The sequence below is a fragment of the Phytophthora infestans genome, genomic scaffold (genome assembly GCF_000142945.1).
Source record: "Phytophthora infestans T30-4 supercont1.44 genomic scaffold, whole genome shotgun sequence".
NCBI classification, from domain to species: Eukaryota; Oomycota; class Peronosporomycetes; order Peronosporales; family Peronosporaceae; genus Phytophthora; species Phytophthora infestans.
Genome location: NW_003303715.1, coordinates 955,057 through 979,473, shown reverse-complemented (window position 1 = coordinate 979,473; position 24,417 = coordinate 955,057). Strand labels below are relative to the sequence as shown.

Here is a 24,417-nt window from a genome sequence, read left to right as displayed (position 1 = left end):
CATGCTATAAACTCGGACGGGTTAATCCGGACGTGCACATTGCACGTACGTGCACTGCATGGTGGGGCTATGACCTCCCACGAACGATCTAGAATTCCACATCAGACATGAAGAGGATGCTGTCGGCGGGTCTCTGAGAATTAGAAGCGCTAGAATACATTCCGTATCGACTACAAACAATTCTGTTGGTGCGAGTTAGCTGGATGAAATACACATTACACTGTTTATCTCAATGATTTCAAACCATATCTACGACTTGCATATCTTCGCCTGATCCAATGCATATTGACTGTCCAGCCGTGCTGTACTTCAATCGTTTGTATGTAAGGATGCATCGCTATGCTGCTCTACCTTCTATTGATTCGCTGTATTTCTTGTCGGCGCTTTCCATTGTTTCCGGTTGCCGAATGACTGGCAGCCCCTCGTTTGAGGTTCGTAATAATGATTGGCACCCATTATTAAACCATTCTTGAAGTTTAAGTTTCGTAATAATGATTGGCACCCATTGTCGAAGTTCGTAACGTTTCTCAGCAGTATCCATTTTACGAGGTTGCTGGGACCTGCGGGCACCCCGTCGCTCTCTCAGTGTCGTCTCTCACTCTACCATTCACCTACTCCAGCACAAGCCAAGCGTGTGGGGGCGACGGTAAGGGCAGGGATGCGTCCTGTGGATCCTATCTGGATCGTGTCGTGGAATCCTCGTCTTTCATCGACACGAAACTACCAGCGAGCCCTACGACGCGTGTGTCGAGCGTTGCCCACTGCCGGCATGAACCCTTCGGCGTTGATTCAGATGGTCAACGTGCTGTCTCTCACGCCTGGCTCATCTGGCCTGGGTCACTGGTACAGGCCTCGAAGGATATTGATAGTTTGTTAGAGGAAGGCTGGACGGCGTACAACGACAGCAAGGCCAAGCCTGACACCCTCACTCGAGCTGTCGTGACGTGTATGTTCCAGCCAGTATTCCTGCTGCGAGCTGAGCTGACTTCGACGATGAAGCTCTGGCTGGCAGGGTTTATCCGCTTTGGCTCGAGACACAGACCCAATGTGGTCTTCCACTTGGCGTGTCGCTTATGTCAAACGTGGCGTGCACACCCAGTGTCGGCTCTGTCCTTTGTAGACGAGCTGGTGGAGCTGCTGCTGTATAAGGAACCTTTGATCGACGAGAAGGAGCAGCTGGCAACGGATGCGGGTGCTCCATTCCAAGGATTCCAAGGCTATTCTCCTCTCGATGGCAACCAGACAGCAGCGATCACGACCCACGCCAAGGACAGATTTGTGCGGCTTGTCATGTTGAGCTTCGTGGACGACGTCGCTGTCGACAAGAGCTCGTCCAGTAACGATACGCAGCAGCTCTTTGATGCTCTGACAGCTCGACTTCTGAAGCTCAATGTGACGCCTGAGTGGCAGAAGCAACACATGCTCAACAGCGATGGGTTCGGCAAGAAACTGCGCTCCTGGCAGGCTCTCTGCATCGTCAGTGCACACGTGACCAAGTCGCAGCTGACAGAGTTGCTTCCTACTCTAGCTACTGCATTTGCTGTGCCTCAACTGCCCAGTGTTCGCTACTACATGGAGCTGTTCGGTATGCGGATGGCTGCCAAGTTCCCAACGGAGATTTGCTCTGGCGTGTTGCTGCCCATGCTTGGCGATGCGAATCTGATGCCACAAGTGGGCGCTTCACTGTTACTTGTGTCGGCGTATTTGGTGGACACCAAGCTGGACGACAACAGTCTTGACGTCGACTGTGGAGAACTGCTGGAGACCATGTTGCCGTGGTTGAATACGTCTCATGGCTACACTCGCGTACTGGCTCAGTATCTTCTGGCCAAGGTGCTTCCTCGCCACATCCACTACTTGAAACAAAGCTCTAAAGACACTCCAGGTCTCCGCTTTCTGGAGGGCACGGCGCGTTATCTGAGCAACAACAAGGAGTGCAAGCGAATGCTACGACGTCAAGCTCGACAACTGGACGAGTTCCACCCGGACTACGAGAGTTCGTTGCTGGGGATGCTCTCTTCTGGCTTCATTAGCGAGTTCGGAGAGCTCTTACCTCGTGACGACGCTCTGCGCTGCAGTGAACAGCTCAAGACTGCCATGAACGAGCTCTACGCGCAGTACCAGCTCGAGAACTTTCCTCCAACTCCTTCAGAGCAGAAGAGCAGCATGGAGGCGGATAGCGTAAGTGGATTCCTCACTGTGCAGCGTAAAATTGACACGACGGCGCTGCTGCTGGAGGACAGTGCGCTCCCTGCAGCGATGCGTGCCGACTTTGACGCAGCACGACGTGGAGCGACGCTGAACGCCCGTCAACGACCTCGACAGCCTCTTATCATGTGTGCAAGCTTGGTGGACAAGGTCCCGAATCTGGCTGGACTGGCACGGACTTGCGAGATCTTCAACGCTCAGAAACTGGTCGTGCCGAACCTGCGGATGACGCAGCAGGACGTCACGTTCGTGAATGTCAGCGCCACGGCTCACAAGTGGATGCCACTGGAAGAAGTGCGACCTCAAGGTGACGATTTACGACGAGCACTTGTGCGATGGAAGCGCGAGGGCTACACGATTGTGGCAGTGGAGCAAACGGCGTCCAGTGTGAGTCTCGCGAGCTACACGCTGCCCCGTAAGATGGTGCTGGTGTTGGGGCGAGAGAAGGAAGGGATCCCGGTCGAAGTGCTGCAGCTTGTCGACGTGTGTGTGGAAATCCCCCAGTTTGGACTGGTACGCTCACTGAATGTGCACGTGAGCGGGGCTCTGGTGCTGTGGGAGTACACGCAGCAGCAATTGATGTCTGGAGCGCTCGAGTCGACTCTCTAGATACAGGTCGATGCTTCTCTTTAGACGGAGACGCATGGTACTATCAAGGACTAGTACGCTGTGCTCCGTGTCGTCCTCGCTTCGTTCTCTGGAGTGCTTGATGCTGTCGAAGCCGGCTGGATTCCTTCTTCTTGGCGATGTCCGAGTGCACTACGTGAGATCTAGGCTACGTTGTTCATCTTCTGGCCCAAGTCGACGAGCTGACCCAAGTGGACTCTGCAGAGTGAGGTCGCGGTGGAGGAAATGGGTGCATGTCTCGTGGCGTGCAAGATGGACGTTCCGGCTCGAGACTTCTGTGTGCTTGGTAGTTAGTCGTCTTGGCGCATGGAGTGGGACAGTTTTGGTTACTTGTAAAGCGAAGTTCATCTTGGCGAAGAAGACTTTGGCGAAGAAGACTTGAAGGTCGAAGAGGGCTTGAGAGGGTTGCTGCAAATTGCAGAGTGAGGTCAAAGCTGCAAGGAGCACTCTCAGACGGCACCAGGGCTGAACTGCGACGACAAGTGGGTGGACTGTAGAGCTGGTGATAGACACAAAGGTAGAGAAAATAATCCAATAGCTCTTTACAACAGCAGCCACTTGAGATCTCCTTCAACATGTGACTTCGTAAAGGCTCGCCGATTGTTTCAATTGATGCGTAAATGTGTGTGCTCCGACAGGTGGCTGAGCGTTTACAGTCCCCACAAGCTTCGTGGAATGGGGCAGGTCGTCTCTTAGCGTCTGAATAGAGCAATCACAATGCAAATCTTCAAATATTTACGCCTCGCTATTGCTGAAAGTGTCACGATTGCAGCATACTTCCAGAGAACCATAAATCTCAGCAGATTATCAAGTGATAGCAGCTCAGTATCAACAGCAAATGTGCCACCAAATGGAACAAACCGAGCCAATTGAGAGAGCGACGATTGTCGAAGTTGCACAGTGGCCACTGTTACGCTTAGCATTATTTTCAAGAAACATTCCACCCAACGTTTCCAACTCAATCCTACAATGTAAGGACAGTAAGCATACTGACTGCGTGGTACAGTGGCAAGGAATCAACGCAATTTTCGTGACTGGCATTCCACCACCACGCAATTCTAGCATCAACAAATACTCGAAAGATCAATTAGAACACCATAAACTTCAGGGATAAAAAAATAAGCGAACGGATCTACGCTTACCGATCCAATGTCTAGTCACCTACCCAAAAATACGCTTTAGTATCAATTTGACCACGGGCCCCACATTGTTTGCACTAACTTAGCGTAGTGAAGGCAAATCACCTGATCGAAGTCCGCAGCGGACACTTTATCAAGCGCCGAAGTCTCATAACAAACGCAATTTTAGTGTAAAATCAGCGCAACTCGTAGTAAAACCCGGAACCAAGCGCAATCTGACAAAAATTCGGGCAGTGCTACGCATTTATCTGGCCGTCACACCCTGAATTTGGCGAAACCCAAACCACTCCACGAACAACGAAGCAGCGATTGAACCTCAAAGTTGCGTCAGCATCGCCGCCTGGGCGATGGAAACGACGACATATTGGCACCTCACCGGCCGAAGCCACAAACCTTCAGCAGAGACACGCAATCGAGAAATGCAGCACGTGATCTGCCAAACCTGGCCCCGTGATTCTTATGAAAACCCACCGGCACCGCTCCGTAAACAACTTCTCTATACTGCGTCGCCATCTGGCTTGAGCAATCTGGCCATGATCCCATCTGGCCGGCTCAAGCCACAAACTTCACAAGGCGCGGGGACTCCGAAAATTAATCACGAGGGGGCAGCCGTCTCGCCGGATTACCAATTTGGATCGCTTCTAGATTGTAGATTCTAAAAACGATCATATTCGGAGTGAAGGACTTGAAGTGATCTGGGATGATTATTTTCGAGGTATGCGACCCACTCGAAACGGTATTAACTCCGGTACCGACTTGTACTTGCGCGCAGCACCAAGACAAAACTGCTCCTAAGCACCGAGAGCCGACTGTTGCTGCACGAGCGCTCCGCAGCAGAGACTCGGTCCGGACAGACAGATGAAGAGCAACCTGGCGTTTCCTTTCGAACAAAGACATCGCGCCAGAATCTTCGGCGAAGTTGACTGAAGACAGGACAAAGCAGCCTTTGCAGAGTTCGGCGAGCACGCAGTCGTGCCGTGGTCGATCTTAAACGCAGTCCTTGCACCGACATCCACAGCTTATAGCAGCTGAACCAGGAACGACAAAGCTCCAATGAGAAACATATCGCGACGCCTTCCGCCGCCAACGCCCGATGCACACATGAATAATATCTTTGCGTAGACTTCCGGTAGCCCGTGCACTTGCGGCAAGCATGCTTCCTTTTTTGGGCTGTAGGCTACAGTCATTGTCGACATGAAGCGGTGCTTGCTGTAGATCTAGTAGACGATCTTCTTTAGATCTTTGTTACTGGCGCAATCTCCGGACGTGTAGATGTAGTACTTGATTGTTGAATGCTTTCTTGATGATGCAACATTTGTACACAGTGTACCACCGTACTAGTCTTCACCGTAAGTACACGATCGATCGAAGCGGTCGGTGGCACAGTGCTGCCCACGCGCGCCTTGTTGCCCGTTCATTTTAGGTTGACGGCAGTCTTGAAGTGGTCAGAGGTTGCAGTCACTGGTGCCGCCACCAGATCGGCGCCCGGCTACAGTTGTAGATCTCGTGCACTGGGGTCAAGACACTGAAGAGCCGTGAGGGCGGTAGGGTTGCTGCAGTGCTCTGCAGTCGTGTCCTTGACACTGACCTTTGTAGTGGTTGTCACTGTTGCTACATACACCGAGGTGCTGCCGGATCGAGCCTGATCCACTGGGTAGCTGTGGTTTGAGTAGTCTTGGATCCAAATGGGGCGGGTCTGACGGAACACAATCGACCGATGCATACATGTGAAATCGGATAGGACAAGTGGTCACTATTCTGCAGACCTACCTCGTAATCGTTGAGTTGCGCGAGCGCGTCCCTGTTCTCGGGCTGACAGGTCGGTCTTCGTCCAGACCCGATGGCGTGTTACATACTAGAACAACATGGTCTCTGTCGGTATCGGCGCAGTAAACGAGTGTGCTATGATAGGGCTTGTTAGCGACCAGCTGGCATAAGGCAGCACACACCATGATGAAGAACACACAGGAATTGTACGATCGAATGTCGAAGAGACCGGAGAGGGTCTCCGACTGCGTCTTAAAGTCGCCAAATCTGAAGTGACACTGAGCGGCAGAAAGCGGATCGGCTTTCAGTACCACGGTTCAATCTCAGTGCTCATCGCTACCGCAGCCTGCAGCTGCTCGTTCTGCCAGTGAAGCACTCGACGGGGGGAGAGGACGTCGCTGCCAATAATAACTCAAAAATAAAATGTGTGACTTGTGGAAAAAAAAAACTACTGAAGCAAAAATACGGATACACTTTGAAGATCAAAACGATTCATGATGAAATTCTTTAAAGAATAATTATAATGAACTAAGCAACGCTTCATGACGTTTGCTGTGCACACTGTCATCATAATGGCGCCCATGCACCTCGAACTACAAGGACAAAAGCCTTGAAGACTCTTGTCTTGTTACAAGGCCACTTAACATTACTGACATGGTACGACGTATTGAGTGGATCACGTAGCTAATTGATACAAGCTACATCTCATGAAGCAACTGTCAAGTACATGTATTGCTCAACATGCACATTGTTATCATAGAGATGGGCACTCGTACCAGAGCACCAATGACAGCAAGCATGAGCTCTGATGTTTATCGCTGTCCTCGCACAAATGCCACTGATACAATTACTACATGCAGAACCTGAGAGGGGCATAGTGGTGCGAGTACCACGCAAAGCTGACATCCACAAAAGTACGCATGCTATAAACTCGGACGGGTTAATCCGGACGTGCACCATGCACGTACGTGCACTGCATCGTGGGGCTATGACCTCCCACGAACGATCTAGAACTCCACATCAGACATGAAGAGGATGCTGTCGGCGGGTCTTTGAGAATCAGAAGCGCTAGAATACATTCCGTATCGACTGGTGCGAGTTAGCTGGATGAAATACGCATTACACTGTTTATCTCAATGATTTCAAACCATATCTACGACTTGCATATCTTCGCCTGATCCAATGCATATTGACTGTCCAGCCGTGCTGTACTTCAATCGTTTGTATGTAAGGATGCATCGCTATGCTGCTCTACCTTCTATTGATTCGCTGTATTTCTTGTCGGCGCTTTCCATTGTTTCCGGTTGCCGAATGACTGGGCAGCCCCTCGTTTGAGGTTCGTAATAATGATTGGCACCCATTATTAAACCATTCTTGAAGTTTAAGTTTCGTAATAATGATTGGCACCCATTGTCGAAGTTCGTAACGTTTCTCAGCAGTATCCATTTTACGAGGTTGCTGGGACCTGCGGGCACCCCGTCGCTCTCTCAGTGTCGTCTCTCACTCTACCATTCACCTACTCCAGCACAAGCCAAGCGTGTGGGGGCGACGGTAAGGGCAGGATGCGTCCTGTGGATCCTATCTGGATCGTGTCGTGGAATCCTCGTCTTTCATCGACACGAAACTACTTCGAGCGACCTACGACGCGTGTGTCGAGGCGTTGCCCACTGCCGGCATGGACCCTTCGGCGTTGATTCAGATGGTCAACGTGCTGTCGCTCACGCTGGCACAACTGGCTGGGTCACTGGTCCAGGCCTCGAAGGATATTGATAGTTTGTTAGAGGAAGGCTGGACGGCGTACAACGACAGCAAGGCCAAGCCTGACGCGCTCACTCGAGCTGTCGTGACGTGTATGTTCCAGCCAGTATTCCTGCTGCGAGCTGAGCTGACTTCGACGATGAAGCTCTGGCTGGCAGGGTTTATCCGCTTTGGCTCGAGACACAGACCCAATGTGGTCTTCCACTTGGCGTGTCGCTTATGTCAAACGTGGCGTGCACACCCAGTGTCGGCTCTGTCCTTTGTAGACGAGCTGGTGGAGCTGCTGCTGTATAAGGAACCTTTGATCGACGAGAAGGAGCAGCTGGCAACGGATGCGGGTGCTCCATTCCAAGGATTCCAAGGCTATTCTCCTCTCGATGGCAACCAGACAACAGCGGTCACGACCCACGCCAAGGACAGATTTGTGCGGCTTGTCATGTTGAGCTTCGTGGACGACGTCGCTGTCGACAAGAGCTCGTCCAGTAACGATACGCAGCAGCTCTTTGATGCTCTGACAGCTCGACTTCTGAAGCTCAATGTGACGCCTGAGTGGCAGAAGCAACACATGCTCAACAGCGATGGGTTCGGCAAGAAACTGCGCTCCTGGCAGGCTCTCTGCATCGTCAGTGCACACGTGACCAAGTCGCAGCTGACAGAGTTGCTTCCTACTCTAGCTACTGCATTTGCTGTGCCTCAACTGCCCAGTGTTCGCTACTACATGGAGCTGTTCGGTATGCGGATGGCTGCCAAGTTCCCAACGGAGATTTGCTCTGGCGTGTTGCTGCCCATGCTTGGCGATGCGAATCTGATGCCACAAGTGGGCGCTTCACTGTTACTTGTGTCGGCGTATCTGGTGGACACCAAGCTGGACGACAACAGTCTTGACGTCGACTGTGGAGAACTGCTGGAGACCATGTTGCCGTGGTTGAATACGTCTCATGGCTACACTCGCGTACTGGCTCAGTATCTGCTGGCCAAGGTGCTTCCTCGCCACATCCACTACTTGAAACAAAGCTCTAAAGACACTCCAGGTCTCCGCTTTCTGGAGGGCACGGCGCGTTATCTGAGCAACAACAAGGAGTGCAAGCGAATGCTACGACGTCAAGCTCGACAACTGGACGAGTTCCACCCGGACTACGAGAGTTCGTTGCTGGGGATGCTCTCTTCTGGCTTCATTAGCGAGTTCGGAGAGCTCTTACCTCGTGACGACGCTCTGCGCTTCAGTGAACAGCTCAAGACTGCCATGAACGAGCTCAACGCGCAGTACCAGCTCGAGAACTTCCCTCCAACTCCTTCAGAGCAGAAGAGCAGCATGGAGGCGGATAGCGTAAGTGGATTCCTCACTGTGCAGCGTAAAATTGACACGACGGCGCTGCTGCTGGAGGACAGTGCGCTCCCTGCAGCGATGCGTGCCGACTTTGACGCAGCACGACGTGGAGCGACGCTAAACGCCCGTCAACGACCTCGACAGCCTCTTATCATGTGTGCAAGCTTGGTGGACAAGGTCCCGAATCTGGCTGGACTGGCACGGACTTGCGAGATCTTCAACGCTCAGAAACTGGTCGTGCCGAACCTGCGGATGACGCAGCAGGACGTCACGTTCGTGAATGTCAGCGCCACGGCTCACAAGTGGATGCCACTGGAAGAAGTGCGACCTCAAGGTGACGATTTACGACGAGCACTTGTGCGATGGAAGCGCGAGGGCTACACGATTGTGGCAGTGGAGCAAACGGCGTCCAGTGTGAGTCTCGCGAGCTACACGCTGCCCCGTAAGATGGTGCTGGTGTTGGGGCGAGAGAAGGAAGGGATCCCGGTCGAAGTGCTGCAGCTTGTCGACGTGTGTGTGGAAATCCCCCAGTTTGGACTGGTACGCTCACTGAATGTGCACGTGAGCGGGGCTCTGGTGCTGTGGGAGTACACGCAGCAGCAATTGATGTCTGGAGCGCTCGAGTCGACTCTCTAGATACAGGTCGATGCTTCTCTTTAGACGGAGACGCATGGTACTATCAAGGACTAGTACGCTGTGCTCCGTGTCGTCCTGGCTTCGTTCTCTGGAGTGCTTGATGCTGTCGAAGCCGGCTGGATTCCTTCTTCTTGGCGATGTCCGAGTGCACTACGTGAGATCTAGGCTACGTTGTTCATCTTCTGGCCCAAGTCGACGAGCTGACCCAAGTGGACTCTGCAGAGTGAGGTCGCGGTGGAGGAAATGGGTGCATGTCTCGTGGCGTGCAAGATGGACGTTCCGGCTCGAGACTTCTGTGTGCTTGGTAGTTAGTCGTCTTGGCGCATGGAGTGGGACAGTTTTGGTTACTTGTAAAGCGAAGTTCATCTTGGCGAAGAAGACTTTGGCGAAGAAGACTTGAAGGTCGAAGAGGGCTTGAGAGGGTTGCTGCAAATTGCAGAGTGAGGTCAAAGCTGCAAGGAGCACTCTCAGACGGCACCAGGGCTGAACTGCGACGACAAGTGGGTGGACTGTAGAGCTGGTGATAGACACAAAGGTAGAGAAAATAATCCAATAGCTCTTTACAACAGCAGCCACTTGAGATCTCCTTCAACATGTGACTTCGTAAAGGCTCGCCGATTGTTTCAATTGATGCGTAAATGTGTGTGCTCCGACAGGTGGCTGAGCGTTTACAGTCCCCACAAGCTTCGTGGAATGGGGCAGGTCGTCTCTTAGCGTCTGAATAGAGCAATCACAATGCAAATCTTCAAATATTTACGCCTCGCTATTGCTGAAAGTGTCACGATTGCAGCATACTTCCAGAGAACCATAAATCTCAGCAGATTATCAAGTGATAGCAGCTCAGTATCAACAGCAAATGTGCCACCAAATGGAACAAACCGAGCCAATTGAGAGAGCGACGATTGTCGAAGTTGCACAGTGGCCACTGTTACGCTTAGCATTATTTTCAAGAAACATTCCACCCAACGTTTCCAACTCAATCCTACAATGTAAGGACAGTAAGCATACTGACTGCGTGGTACAGTGGCAAGGAATCAACGCAATTTTCGTGACTGGCATTCCACCACCACGCAATTCTAGCATCAACAAATACTCGAAAGATCAATTAGAACACCATAAACTTCAGGGATAAAAAAATAAGCGAACGGATCTACGCTTACCGATCCAATGTCTAGTCACCTATTCAAAAATACGCTTTAGTATCAATTTGACCACGGGCCCCACATTGTTTGCACTAACTTAGCGTAGTGAAGGCAAATCACCTGATCGAAGTCCGCAGCGGACACTTTATCAAGCGCCGAAGTCTCATAACAAACGCAATTTTAGTGTAAAATCAGCGCAACTCGTAGTAAAACCCGGAACCAAGCGCAATCTGACAAAAATTCGGGCAGTGCTACGCATTTATCTGGCCGTCACACCCTGAATTTGGCGAAACCCAAACCACTCCACGAACAACGAAGCAGCGATTGAACCTCAAAGTTGCGTCAGCATCGCCGCCTGGGCGATGGAAACGACGACATATTGGCACCTCACCGGCCGAAGCCACAAACCTTCAGCAGAGACACGCAATCGAGAAATGCAGCACGTGATCTGCCAAACCTGGCCCCGTGATTCTTATGAAAACCCACCGGCACCGCTCCGTAAACAACTTCTCTATACTGCGTCGCCATCTGGCTTGAGCAATCTGGCCATGATCCCATCTGGCCGGCTCAAGCCACAAACTTCACAAGGCGCGGGGACTCCGAAAATTAATCACGAGGGGGCAGCCGTCTCGCCGGATTACCAATTTGGATCGCTTCTAGATTGTAGATTCTAAAAACGATCATATTCGGAGTGAAGGACTTGAAGTGATCTGGGATGATTATTTTCGAGGTATGCGACCCACTCGAAACGGTATTAACTCCGGTACCGACTTGTACTTGCGCGCAGCACCAAGACAAAACTGCTCCTAAGCACCGAGAGCCGACTGTTGCTGCACGAGCGCTCCGCAGCAGAGACTCGGTCCGGACAGACAGATGAAGAGCAACCTGGCGTTTCCTTTCGAACAAAGACATCGCGCCAGAATCTTCGGCGAAGTTGACTGAAGACAGGACAAAGCAGCCTTTGCAGAGTTCGGCGAGCACGCAGTCGTGCCGTGGTCGATCTTAAACGCAGTCCTTGCACCGACATCCACAGCTTATAGCAGCTGAACCAGGAACGACAAAGCTCCAATGAGAAACATATCGCGACGCCTTCCGCCGCCAACGCCCGATGCACACATGAATAATATCTTTGCGTAGACTTCCGGTAGCCCGTGCACTTGCGGCAAGCATGCTTCCTTTTTTGGGCTGTAGGCTACAGTCATTGTCGACATGAAGCGGTGCTTGCTGTAGATCTAGTAGACGATCTTCTTTAGATCTTTGTTACTGGCGCAATCTCCGGACGTGTAGATGTAGTACTTGATTGTTGAATGCTTTCTTGATGATGCAACATTTGTACACAGTGTACCACCGTACTAGTCTTCACCGTAAGTACACGATCGATCGAAGCGGTCGGTGGCACAGTGCTGCCCACGCGCGCCTTGTTGCCCGTTCATTTTAGGTTGACGGCAGTCTTGAAGTGGTCAGAGGTTGCAGTCACTGGTGCCGCCACCAGATCGGCGCCCGGCTACAGTTGTAGATCTCGTGCACTGGGGTCAAGACACTGAAGAGCCGTGAGGGCGGTAGGGTTGCTGCAGTGCTCTGCAGTCGTGTCCTTGACACTGACCTTTGTAGTGGTTGTCACTGTTGCTACATACACCGAGGTGCTGCCGGATCGAGCCTGATCCACTGGGTAGCTGTGGTTTGAGTAGTCTTGGATCCAAATGGGGCGGGTCTGACGGAACACAATCGACCGATGCATACATGTGAAATCGGATAGGACAAGTGGTCACTATTCTGCAGACCTACCTCGTAATCGTTGAGTTGCGCGAGCGCGTCCTTGTTCTCGGGCTGACAGGTCGGTCTTCGTCCAGACCCGATGGCGTGTTACATACTAGAACAACATGGTCTCTGTCGGTATCGGCGCAGTAAACGAGTGTGCTATGATAGGGCTTGTTAGCGACCAGCTGGCATAAGGCAGCACACACCATGATGAAGAACACACAGGAATTGTACGATCGAATGTCGAAGAGACCGGAGAGGGTCTCCGACTGCGTCTTAAAGTCGCCAAATCTGAAGTGACACTGAGCGGCAGAAAGCGGATCGGCTTTCAGTACCACGGTTCAATCTCAGTGCTCGTCGCTACCGCAGCCTGCAGCTGCTCGTTCTGCCAGTGAAGCACTCGACGGGGGGAGAGGACGTCGCTGCCAATAATAACTCAAAAATAAAATGTGTGACTTGTGAAAAAAAAAACTACTGAAGTAAAAATACGGATACACTTTGAAGATCAAAACGATTCATGATGAAATTCTTAAAAGAATAATTATAATGAACTAAGCGACGCTTCATGACGTTTGCTGTGCACACTGTCACCATAATGGCGCCCATGCACCTCGAACTACAAGGACAAAAGCCTTGAAGACTCTTGTCTTGTTACAAGGCCACTTAACATTACTGCAGTTTCGACACATGGTACGACGTATTGAGTGGATCACGTAGCTAATTGATACAAGCTACATCTCATGAAGCAACTGTCAAGTACATGTATTGCTCAACATGCACATTGTTATCATAGAGATGGGCACTCGTACCAGAGCACCAATGACAGCAAGCATGAGCTCTGATGTTTATCGCTGTCCTCGCACAAATGCCACTGATACAATTACTACATGCAGAACCTGAGAGGGGCATAGTGGTGCGAGTACCACGCAAAGTTGACATCCACAAAAGTACGCATGCTATAAACTCGGACGGGTTAATCCGGACGTGCACCATGCACGTACGTGCACTGCATGGGCTATGACCTCCCACGAACGATCTAGAATTCCACATCAGACATGAAGAGGATGCTGTCGGCGGGTCTCTGAGAATCAGAAGCGCTAGAATACATTCCGTATCGACTACAAACAATTCTGTTGGTGCGAGTTAGCTGGATGGAATACACATTACACTGTTTATCTCAATGATTTCAAACCATATCTACGACTTGCATATCTTCGCCTGATCCAATGCATATTGACTGTCCAGCCGTGCTGTACTTCAATCGTTTGTATGTAAGGATGCATCGCTATGCTGCTCTACCTTCTATTGATTCGCTGTATTTCTTGTCGGCGCTTTCCATTGTTTCCGGTTGCCGAATGACTGGCAGCCCCTCGTTTGAGGTTCGTAATAATGATTGGCACCCATTATTAAACCATTCTTGAAGTTTAAGTTTCGTAATAATGATTGGCACCCATTGTCGAAGTTCGTAACGTTTCTCAGCAGTATCCATTTTACGAGGTTGCTGGGACCTGCGGGCACCCCGTCGCTCTCTCAGTGTCGTCTCTCACTCTACCATTCACCTACTCCAGCACAAGCCAAGCGTGTGGGGGCGACGGTAAGGGCAGGATGCGTCCTGTGGATCCTATCTGGATCGTGTCGTGGAATCCTCGTCTTTCATCGACACGAAACTACTTCGAGCGACCTACGACGCGTGTGTCGAGGCGTTGCCCACTGCCGGCATGGACCCTTTCGGCGTTGATTCAGATGGTCAACGTGCTGTCGCTCACGCTGGCACAACTGGCTGGGTCACTGGTCCAGGCCTCGAAGGATATTGATAGTTTGTTAGAGGAAGGCTGGACGGCGTACAACGACAGCAAGGCCAAGCCTGACACCCTCACTCGAGCTGTCGTGACGTGTATGTTCCAGCCAGTATTCCTGCTGCGAGCTGAGCTGACTTCGACGATGAAGCTCTGGCTGGCAGGGTTTATCCGCTTTGGCTCGAGACACAGACCCAACGTGGTCTTCCACTTGGCGTGTCGCTTATGTCAAACGTGGCGTGCACACCCAGTGTCGGCTCTGTCCTTTGTAGACGAGCTGGTGGAGCTGCTGCTGTATAAGGAACCTTTGATCGACGAGAAGGAGCAGCTGGCAACGGATGCGGGTGCTCCATTCCAAGGATTCCAAGGCTATTCTCCTCTCGATGGCAACCAGACAGCAGCGGTCACGACCCACGCCAAGGACAGATTTGTGCGGCTTGTCATGTTGAGCTTCGTGGACGACGTCGCTGTCGACAAGAGCTCGTCCAGTAACGATACGCAGCAGCTCTTTGATGCTCTGACAGCTCGACTTCTGAAGCTCAATGTGACGCCTGAGTGGCAGAAGCAACACATGCTCAACAGCGATGGGTTCGGCAAGAAACTGCGCTCCTGGCAGGCTCTCTGCATCGTCAGTGCACACGTGACCAAGTCGCAGCTGACAGAGTTGCTTCCTACTCTAGCTACTGCATTTGCTGTGCCTCAACTGCCCAGTGTTCGCTACTACATGGAGCTGTTCGGTATGCGGATGGCTGCCAAGTTCCCAACGGAGATTTGCTCTGGCGTGTTGCTGCCCATGCTTGGCGATGCGAATCTGATGCCACAAGTGGGCGCTTCACTGTTACTTGTGTCGGCGTATTTGGTGGACACCAAGCTGGACGACAACAGTCTTGACGTCGACTGTGGAGAACTGCTGGAGACCATGTTGCCGTGGTTGAATACGTCTCATGGCTACACTCGCGTACTGGCTCAGTATCTTCTGGCCAAGGTGCTTCCTCGCCACATCCACTACTTGAAACAAAGCTCTAAAGACACTCCAGGTCTTCGCTTTCTGGAGGGCACGGCGCGTTATCTGAGCAACAACAAGGAGTGCAAGCGAATGCTACGACGTCAAGCTCGACAACTGGACGAGTTCCACCCGGACTACGAGAGTTCGTTGCTGGGGATGCTCTCTTCTGGCTTCATTAGCGAGTTCGGAGAGCTCTTACCTCGTGACGACGCTCTGCGCTTCAGTGAACAGCTCAAGACTGCCATGAACGAGCTCTACGCGCAGTACCAGCTCGAGAACTTTCCTCCAACTCCTTCAGAGCAGAAGAGCAGCATGGAGACGGATAGCGTAAGTGGATTCCTCACTGTGCAGCGTAAAATTGACACGACGGCGCTGCTGCTGGAGGACAGTGCGCTCCCTGCAGCGATGCGTGCCGACTTTGACGCAGCACGACGTGGAGCGACGCTGAACGCCCGTCAACGACCTCGACAGCCTCTTATCATGTGTGCAAGCTTGGTGGACAAGGTCCCGAATCTGGCTGGACTGGCACGGACTTGCGAGATCTTCAACGCTCAGAAACTGGTCGTGCCGAACCTGCGGATGACGCAGCAGGACGTCACGTTCGTGAATGTCAGCGCCACGGCTCACAAGTGGATGCCACTGGAAGAAGTGCGACCTCAAGGTGACGATTTACGACGAGCACTTGTGCGATGGAAGCGCGAGGGCTACACGATTGTGGCAGTGGAGCAAACGGCGTCCAGTGTGAGTCTCGCGAGCTACACGCTGCCCCGTAAGATGGTGCTGGTGTTGGGGCGAGAGAAGGAAGGGATCCCGGTCGAAGTGCTGCAGCTTGTCGACGTGTGTGTGGAAATCCCCCAGTTTGGACTGGTACGCTCACTGAATGTGCACGTGAGCGGGGCTCTGGTGCTGTGGGAGTACACGCAGCAGCAATTAATGTCTGGAGCGCTCGAGTCGACTCTCTAGATACAGGTCGATGCTTCTCTTTAGACGGAGACGCATGGTACTATCAAGGACTAGTACGCTGTGCTCCGTGTCGTCCTGGCTTCGTTCTCTGGAGTGCTTGATGCTGTCGAAGCCGGCTGGATTCCTTCTTCTTGGCGATGTCCGAGTGCACTACGTGAGATCTAGGCTACGTTGTTCATCTTCTGGCCCAAGTCGACGAGCTGACCCAAGTGGACTCTGCAGAGTGAGGTCGCGGTGGAGGAAATGGGTGCATGTCTCGTGGCGTGCAAGATGGACGTTCCGGCTCGAGACTTCTGTGTGCTTGGTAGTTAGTCGTCTTGGCGCATGGAGTGGGACAGTTTTGGTTACTTGTAAAGCGAAGTTCACCTTGGCGAAGAAGACTTTGGCGAAGAAGACTTGAAGGTCGAAGAGGGCTTGAGAGGGTTGCTGCAAATTGCAGAGTGAGGTCAAAGCTGCAAGGAGCACTCTCAGACGGCACCAGGGCTGAACTGCGACGACAAGTGGGTGGACTGTAGAGCTGGTGATAGACACAAAGGTAGAGAAAATAATCCAATAGCTCTTTACAACAGCAGCCACTTGAGATCTCCTTCAACATGTGACTTCGTAAAGGCTCGCCGATTGTTTCAATTGATGCGTAAATGTGTGTGCTCCGACAGGTGGCTGAGCGTTTACAGTCCCCACAAGCTTCGTGGAATGGGGCAGGTCGTCTCTTAGCGTCTGAATAGAGCAATCACAATGCAAATCTTCAAATATTTACGCCTCGCTATTGCTGAAAGTGTCACGATTGCAGCATACTTCCAGAGAACCATAAATCTCAGCAGATTATCAAGTGATAGCAGCTCAGTATCAACAGCAAATGTGCCACCAAATGGAACAAACCGAGCCAATTGAGAGAGCGACGATTGTCGAAGTTGCACAGTGGCCACTGTTACGCTTAGCATTATTTTCAAGAAACATTCCACCCAACGTTTCCAACTCAATCCTACAATGTAAGGACAGTAAGCATACTGACTGCGTGGTACAGTGGCAAGGAATCAACGCAATTTTCGTGACTGGCATTCCACCACCACGCTTGTACAATTCTAGCATCAACAAATACTCGAAAGATCAATTAGAACACCATAAACTTCAGGGATAAAAAAATAAGCGAACGGATCTACGCTTACCGATCCAATGTCTAGTCACCTACCCAAAAATACGCTTTAGTATCAATTTGACCACGGGCCCCACATTGTTTGCACTAACTTAGCGTAGTGAAGGCAAATCACCTGATCGAAGTCCGCAGCGGACACTTTATCAAGCGCCGAAGTCTCATAACAAACGCAATTTTAGTGTAAAATCAGCGCAACTCGTAGTAAAACCCGGAACCAAGCGCAATCTGACAAAAATTCGGGCAGTGCTACGCATTTATCTGGCCGTCACACCCTGAATTTGGCGAAACCCAAACCACTCCACGAACAACGAAGCAGCGATTGAACCTCAAAGTTGCGTCAGCATCGCCGCCTGGGCGATGGAAACGACGACATATTGGCACCTCACCGGCCGAAGCCACAAACCTTCAGCAGAGACACGCAATCGAGAAATGCAGCACGTGATCTGCCAAACCTGGCCCCGTGATTCTTATGAAAACCCACCGGCACCGCTCCGTAAACAACTTCTCTATACTGCGTCGCCATCTGGCTTGAGCAATCTGGCCATGATCCCATCTGGCCGGCTCAAGCCACAAACTTCACAAGGCGCGGGGACTCCGAAAATTAATCACGAGGGGGCAGCCGTCTCGCCGGATTACCAATTTGGATCGCTTCTAGATTGTAGATTCTAAAAACGATCATATTCGGAGTGAAGGACTTGAAGTGATCTGGGATGATTATTTTCGAGGTATGCGACCCACTCGAAACGGTATTAACTCCGGTACCGACTTGTACTTGCGCGCAGCACCAAGACAAAACTGCTCCTAAGCACCGAGAGCCGACTGTTGCTGCACGAGCGCTCCGCAGCAGAGACTCGGTCCGGACAGACAGATGAAGAGCAACCTGGCGTTTCCTTTCGAACAAAGACATCGCGCCAGAATCTTCGGCGAAGTTGACTGAAGACAGGACAAAGCAGCCTTTGCAGAGTTCGGCGAGCACGCAGTCGTGCCGTGGTCGATCTTAAACGCAGTCCTTGCACCGACATCCACAGCTTATAGCAGCTGAACCAGGAACGACAAAGCTCCAATGAGAAACATATCGCGACGCCTTCCGCCGCCAACGCCCGATGCACACATGAATAATATCTTTGCGTAGACTTCCGGTAGCCCGTGCACTTGCGGCAAGCATGCTTCCTTTTTTGGGCTGTAGGCTACAGTCATTGTCGACATGAAGCGGTGCTTGCTGTAGATCTAGTAGACGATCTTCTTTAGATCTTTGTTACTGGCGCAATCTCCGGACGTGTAGATGTAGTACTTGATTGTTGAATGCTTTCTTGATGATGCAACATTTGTACACAGTGTACCACCGTACTAGTCTTCACCGTAAGTACACGATCGATCGAAGCGGTCGGTGGCACAGTGCTGCCCACGCGCGCCTTGTTGCCCGTTCATTTTAGGTTGACGGCAGTCTTGAAGTGGTCAGAGGTTGCAGTCACTGGTGCCGCCACCAGATCGGCGCCCGGCTACAGTTGTAGATCTCGTGCACTGGGGTCAAGACACTGAAGAGCCGTGAGGGCGGTAGGGTTGCTGCAGTGCTCTGCAGTCGTGTCCTTGACACTGACCTTTGTAGTGGTTGTCACTGTTGCTACATACACCGAGGTGCTGCCGGATCGAGCCTGATCCACTGGGTAGCTGTGGTTTGAGTAGTCTTGGATCCAAATGGGGCGGGTCTGACGGAACACAATCGACCGATGCATACATGTGAAATCGGATAGGACAAGTGGTCACTATTCTGCAGACCTACCTCGTAATCGTTGAGTTGCGCGAGCGCGTCCCTGTTCTCGGGCTGACAGGTCGGTCTTCGTCCAGACCCGATGGCGTGTTACATACTAGAACAACATGGTCTCTGTCGGTATCGGCGCAGTAAACGAGTGTGCTATGATAGGGCTTGTTAGCGACCAGCTGGCATAAGGCAGCACACACCATGATGAAGAACACACAGGAATTGTACGATCGAATGTCGAAGAGACCGGAGAGGGTCTCCGACTGCGTCTTAAAGTCGCCAAATCTGAAGTGACACTGAGCGGCAGAAAGCGGATCGGCTTTCAGTACCACGGTTCAATCTCAGTGCTCGTCGCTACCGCAGCCTGCAGCTGCTCGTTCTGCCAGTGAAGCACTCGACGGGGGGAGAGGACGTCGCTGCCAATAATAACTCAAAAATAAAATGTGTGACTTGTGAAAAAAAAACTACTGAAGTAAAAATACGGATACACTTTGAAGATCAAAACGATTCATGATGAAATTCTTAAAAGAATAATTATAATGAACTAAGCGACGCTTCATGACGTTTGCTGTGCACACTGTCACCATAATGGCGCCCATGCACCTCGAACTACAAGGACAAAAGCCTTGAAGACTCTTGTCTTGTTACAAGGCCACTTAACATTACTGCAGTTTCGACACATGGTACGACGTATTGAGTGGATCACGTAGCTAATTGATACAAGCTACATCTCATGAAGCAACTGTCAAGTACATGTATTGCTCAACATGCACATTGTTATCATAGAGATGGGCACTCGTACCAGAGCACCAATGACAGCAAGCATGAGCTCTGATGTTTATCGCTGTCCTCGCACAAATGCCACTGATACAATTACTACATGCAGAACCTGAGAGGGGCATAGTGGTGCGAGTACCACGCAAAGCTGACATCCACAAAAGTACGCATGCTATAAACTCGGACGGGTTAATCCGGACGTGCACCATGCACGTACGTGCACTGCATGGTGGGGCTATGACCTCCCACGAACGATCTAGAACTCCACATCAGACATGAAGAGGATGCTGTCGGCGGGTCTTTGAGAATCAGAAGCGCTAGAATACATTCCGTATCGACTGGTGCGAGTTAGCTGGAGGTCAATGAAATACGCATTACACTGTTTATCTCAATGATTTCAAACCATATCTACGACTTGCATATCTTCGCCTGATCCAATGCATATTGACTGTCCAGCCGTGCTGTACTTCAATCGTTTGTATGTAAGGATGCATCGCTATGCTGCTCTACCTTCTATTGATTCGCTGTATTTCTTGTCGGCGCTTTCCATTGTTTCCGGTTGCCGAATGACTGGCAGCCCCTCGTTTGAGGTTCGTAATAATGATTGGCACCCATTATTAAACCATTCTTGAAGTTTAAGTTTCGTAATAATGATTGGCACCCATTGTCGAAGTTCGTAACGTTTCTCAGCAGTATCCATTTTACGAGGTTGCTGGGACCTGCGGGCACCCCGTCGCTCTCTCAGTGTCGTCTCTCACTCTACCATTCACCTACTCCAGCACAAGCCAAGCGTGTGGGGGCGACGGTAAGGGCAGGATGCGTCCTGTGGATCCTATCTGGATCGTGTCGTGGAATCCTCGTCTTTCATCGACACGAAACTACTTCGAGCGACCTACGACGCGTGTGTCGAGGCGTTGCCCACTGCCGGCATGAACCCTTCGGCGTTGATTCAGATGGTCAACGTGCTGTCTCTCACGCTGGCTCAACTGGCTGGGTCACTGGTCCAGGCCTCGAAGGATATTGATAGTTTGTTAGAGGAAGGCTGGACGGCGTACAACGACAGCAAGGCCAAGCCTGACGCGCTCACTCGAGCTGTCGTGACGTGTATGTTCCAGCCAGTATTCCTGCTGCGAGCTGAGCTGACTTCGACGATGAAGCTCTGGCTGGCAGGGTTTATCCGCTTTGGCTCGAGACACAGACCCAATGTGGTCTTCCACTTGGCGTGTCGCTTATGTCAAACGTGGCGTGCACACCCAGTGTCGGCTCTGTCCTTTGTAGACGAGCTGGTGGAGCTGCTGCTGTATAAGGAACCTTTGATCGACGAGAAGGAGCAGCTGGCAACGGATGCGGGTGCTCCATTCCAAGGATTCCAAGGCTATTCTCCTCTCGATGGCAACCAGACAGCAGCGGTCACGACCCACGCCAAGGACAGATTTGTGCGGCTTGTCATGTTGAGCTTCGTGGACGACGTCGCTGTCGACAAGAGCTCGTCCAGTAACGATACGCAGCAGCTCTTTGATGCTCTGACAGCTCGACTTCTGAAGCTCAATGTGACGCCTGAGTGGCAGAAGCAACACATGCTCAACAGCGATGGGTTCGGCAAGAAACTGCGCTCCTGGCAGGCTCTCTGCTTCGTCAGTGCACACGTGACCAAGTCGCAGCTGACAGAGTTGCTTCCTACTCTAGCTACTGCATTTGCTGTGCCTCAACTGCCCAGTGTTCGCTACTACATGGAGCTGTTCGGTATGCGGATGGCTGCCAAGTTCCCAACGGAGATTTGCTCTGGCGTGTTGCTGCCCATGCTTGGCGATGCGAATCTGATGCCACAAGTGGGCGCTTCACTGTTACTTGTGTCGGCGTATTTGGTGGACACCAAGCTGGACGACAACAGTCTTGACGTCGACTGTGGAGAACTGCTGGAGACCATGTTGCCGTGGTTGAATACGTCTCATGGCTACACTCGCGTACTGGCTCAGTATCTGCTGGCCAAGGTGCTTCCTCGCCACATCCACTACTTGAAACAAAGCTCTAAAGACACTCCAGGTCTTCGCTTTCTGGAGGGCACGGCGCGTTATCTGAGCAACAACAAGGAGTGCAAGCGAATGCTACGACGTCAAGCTCGACAACTGGACGAGTTCCACCCGGACTACGAGAGTTCGTTGCTGGGGATGCTCTCTTCTGGCTTCATTAGCGAGTTCGGAGAGCTCTTACCTCGTGACGACGCTCTGCGCTTCAGTGAACAGCTCAAGACTGCCATGAACGAGCTCTACGCGCAGTACCAGCTCGAGAACTTCCCTCCACCTCCTTCAGAGCAGAAGAGCAGCATGGAGACGGATAGCGTAAGTGGATTCCTCACTGTGCAGCGTAAAATTGACACGACGGCGCTGCTGCTGGAGGACAGTGCGCTCCCTGCAGCGATGCGTGCCGACTTTGACGCAGCACGACGTGGAGCGACGCTGAACGCCCGTCAACGACCTCGACAGCCTCTTATCATGTGTGCAAGCTTGGTGGACAAGGTCCCGAATCTGGCTGGACTGGCACGGACTTGCGAGATCTTCAACGCTCAGAAACTGGTCGTGCCGAACCTGCGGATGACGCAGCAGGACGTCACGTTCGTGAATGTCAGCGCCACGGCTCACAAGTGGATGCCACTGGAAGAAGTGCGACCTCAAGGTGACGATTTACGACGAGCACTTGTGCGATGGAAGCGCGAGGGCTACACGATTGTGGCAGTGGAGCAAACGGCGTCCAGTGTGAGTCTCGCGAGCTACACGCTGCCCCGTAAGATGGTGCTGGTGTTGGGGCGAGAGAAGGAAGGGATCCCGGTCGAAGTGCTGCAGCTTGTCGACGTGTGTGTGGAAATCCCCCAGTTTGGACTGGTACGCTCACTGAATGTGCACGTGAGCGGGGCTCTGGTGCTGTGGGAGTACACGCAGCAGCAATTGATGTCTGGAGCGCTCGAGTCGACTCTCTAGATACAGGTCGATGCTTCTCTTTAGACGGAGACGCATGGTACTATCAAGGACTAGTACGCTGTGCTCCGTGTCGTCCTGGCTTCGTTCTCTGGAGTGCTTGATGCTGTCGAAGCCGGCTGGATTCCTTCTTCTTGGCGATGTCCGAGTGCACTACGTGAGATCTAGGCTACGTTGTTCATCTTCTGGCCCAAGTCGACGAGCTGACCCAAGTGGACTCTGCAGAGTGAGGTCGCGGTGGAGGAAATGGGTGCATGTCTCGTGGCGTGCAAGATGGACGTTCCGGCTCGAGACTTCTGTGTGCTTGGTAGTTAGTCGTCTTGGCGCATGGAGTGGGACAGTTTTGGTTACTTGTAAAGCGAAGTTCACCTTGGCGAAGAAGACTTTGGCGAAGAAGACTTGAAGGTCGAAGAGGGCTTGAGAGGGTTGCTGCAAATTGCAGAGTGAGGTCAAAGCTGCAAGGAGCACTCTCAGACGGCACCAGGGCTGAACTGCGACGACAAGTGGGTGGACTGTAGAGCTGGTGATAGACACAAAGGTAGAGAAAATAATCCAATAGCTCTTTACAACAGCAGCCACTTGAGATCTCCTTCAACATGTGACTTCGTAAAGGCTCGCCGATTGTTTCAATTGATGCGTAAATGTGTGTGCTCCGACAGGTGGCTGAGCGTTTACAGTCCCCACAAGCTTCGTGGAATGGGGCAGGTCGTCTCTTAGCGTCTGAATAGAGCAATCACAATGCAAATCTTCAAATATTTACGCCTCGCTATTGCTGAAAGTGTCACGATTGCAGCATACTTCCAGAGAACCATAAATCTCAGCAGATTATCAAGTGATAGCAGCTCAGTATCAACAGCAAATGTGCCACCAAATGGAACAAACCGAGCCAATTGAGAGAGCGACGATTGTCGAAGTTGCACAGTGGCCACTGTTACGCTTAGCATTATTTTCAAGAAACATTCCACCCAACGTTTCCAACTCAATCCTACAATGTAAGGACAGTAAGCATACTGACTGCGTGGTACAGTGGCAAGGAATCAACGCAATTTTCGTGACTGGCATTCCACCACCACGCAATTCTAGCATCAACAAATACTCGAAAGATCAATTAGAACACCATAAACTTCAGGGATAAAAAAATAAGCGAACGGATCTACGCTTACCGATCCAATGTCTAGTCACCTACCCAAAAATACGCTTTAGTATCAATTTGACCACGGGCCCCACATTGTTTGCACTAACTTAGCGTAGTGAAGGCAAATCACCTGATCGAAGTCCGCAGCGGACACTTTATCAAGCGCCGAAGTCTCATAACAAACGCAATTTTAGTGTAAAATCAGCGCAACTCGTAGTAAAACCCGGAACCAAGCGCAATCTGACAAAAATTCGGGCAGTGCTACGCATTTATCTGGCCGTCACACCCTGAATTTGGCGAAACCCAAACCACTCCACGAACAACGAAGCAGCGATTGAACCTCAAAGTTGCGTCAGCATCGCCGCCTGGGCGATGGAAACGACGACATATTGGCACCTCACCGGCCGAAGCCACAAACCTTGAGCAGAGACACGCAATCGAGAAATGCAGCACGTGATCTGCCAAACCTGGCCCCGTGATTCTTATGAAAACCC

At 51.6% G+C, this 24,417-nt stretch overlaps 4 protein-coding genes across 4 annotated transcripts; all 4 read left to right on the top strand.

Annotated features, from left to right (window-relative positions):
• Positions 1-658: 658 nt before the first annotated feature.
• PITG_16524 (SpoU rRNA Methylase family) lies at positions 659-2,817 on the top strand (the record flags this gene model as incomplete). Its single annotated transcript, XM_002897503.1, has 2 exons — positions 659-836; positions 878-2,817. 2 exons carry the CDS (start codon positions 659-661, stop codon positions 2,815-2,817), a joined length of 2,118 nt encoding a protein of 705 aa, XP_002897549.1.
• Positions 2,818-7,416: 4,599 nt separating this feature from the next.
• On the top strand, positions 7,417-9,462 carry PITG_16523 (SpoU rRNA Methylase family; the record flags this gene model as incomplete). Its single annotated transcript, XM_002897502.1, has 1 exon — positions 7,417-9,462. One exon carries the CDS (start codon positions 7,417-7,419, stop codon positions 9,460-9,462), a length of 2,046 nt encoding a protein of 681 aa, XP_002897548.1.
• A 4,255-nt stretch (positions 9,463-13,717) lies between these two features.
• On the top strand, positions 13,718-16,127 carry PITG_16522 (SpoU rRNA Methylase family; the record flags this gene model as incomplete). Its single annotated transcript, XM_002897501.1, has 2 exons — positions 13,718-13,741; positions 13,842-16,127. 2 exons carry the CDS (start codon positions 13,718-13,720, stop codon positions 16,125-16,127), a joined length of 2,310 nt encoding a protein of 769 aa, XP_002897547.1.
• Positions 16,128-20,745: 4,618 nt separating this feature from the next.
• Positions 20,746-22,791, top strand: PITG_16521 (SpoU rRNA Methylase family; the record flags this gene model as incomplete). Its single annotated transcript, XM_002897500.1, has 1 exon — positions 20,746-22,791. The coding sequence occupies one exon, from the start codon at positions 20,746-20,748 to the stop codon at positions 22,789-22,791; it is 2,046 nt and encodes a 681-aa protein (XP_002897546.1).
• Between the last annotated feature and the right edge of the window lie 1,626 nt (positions 22,792-24,417).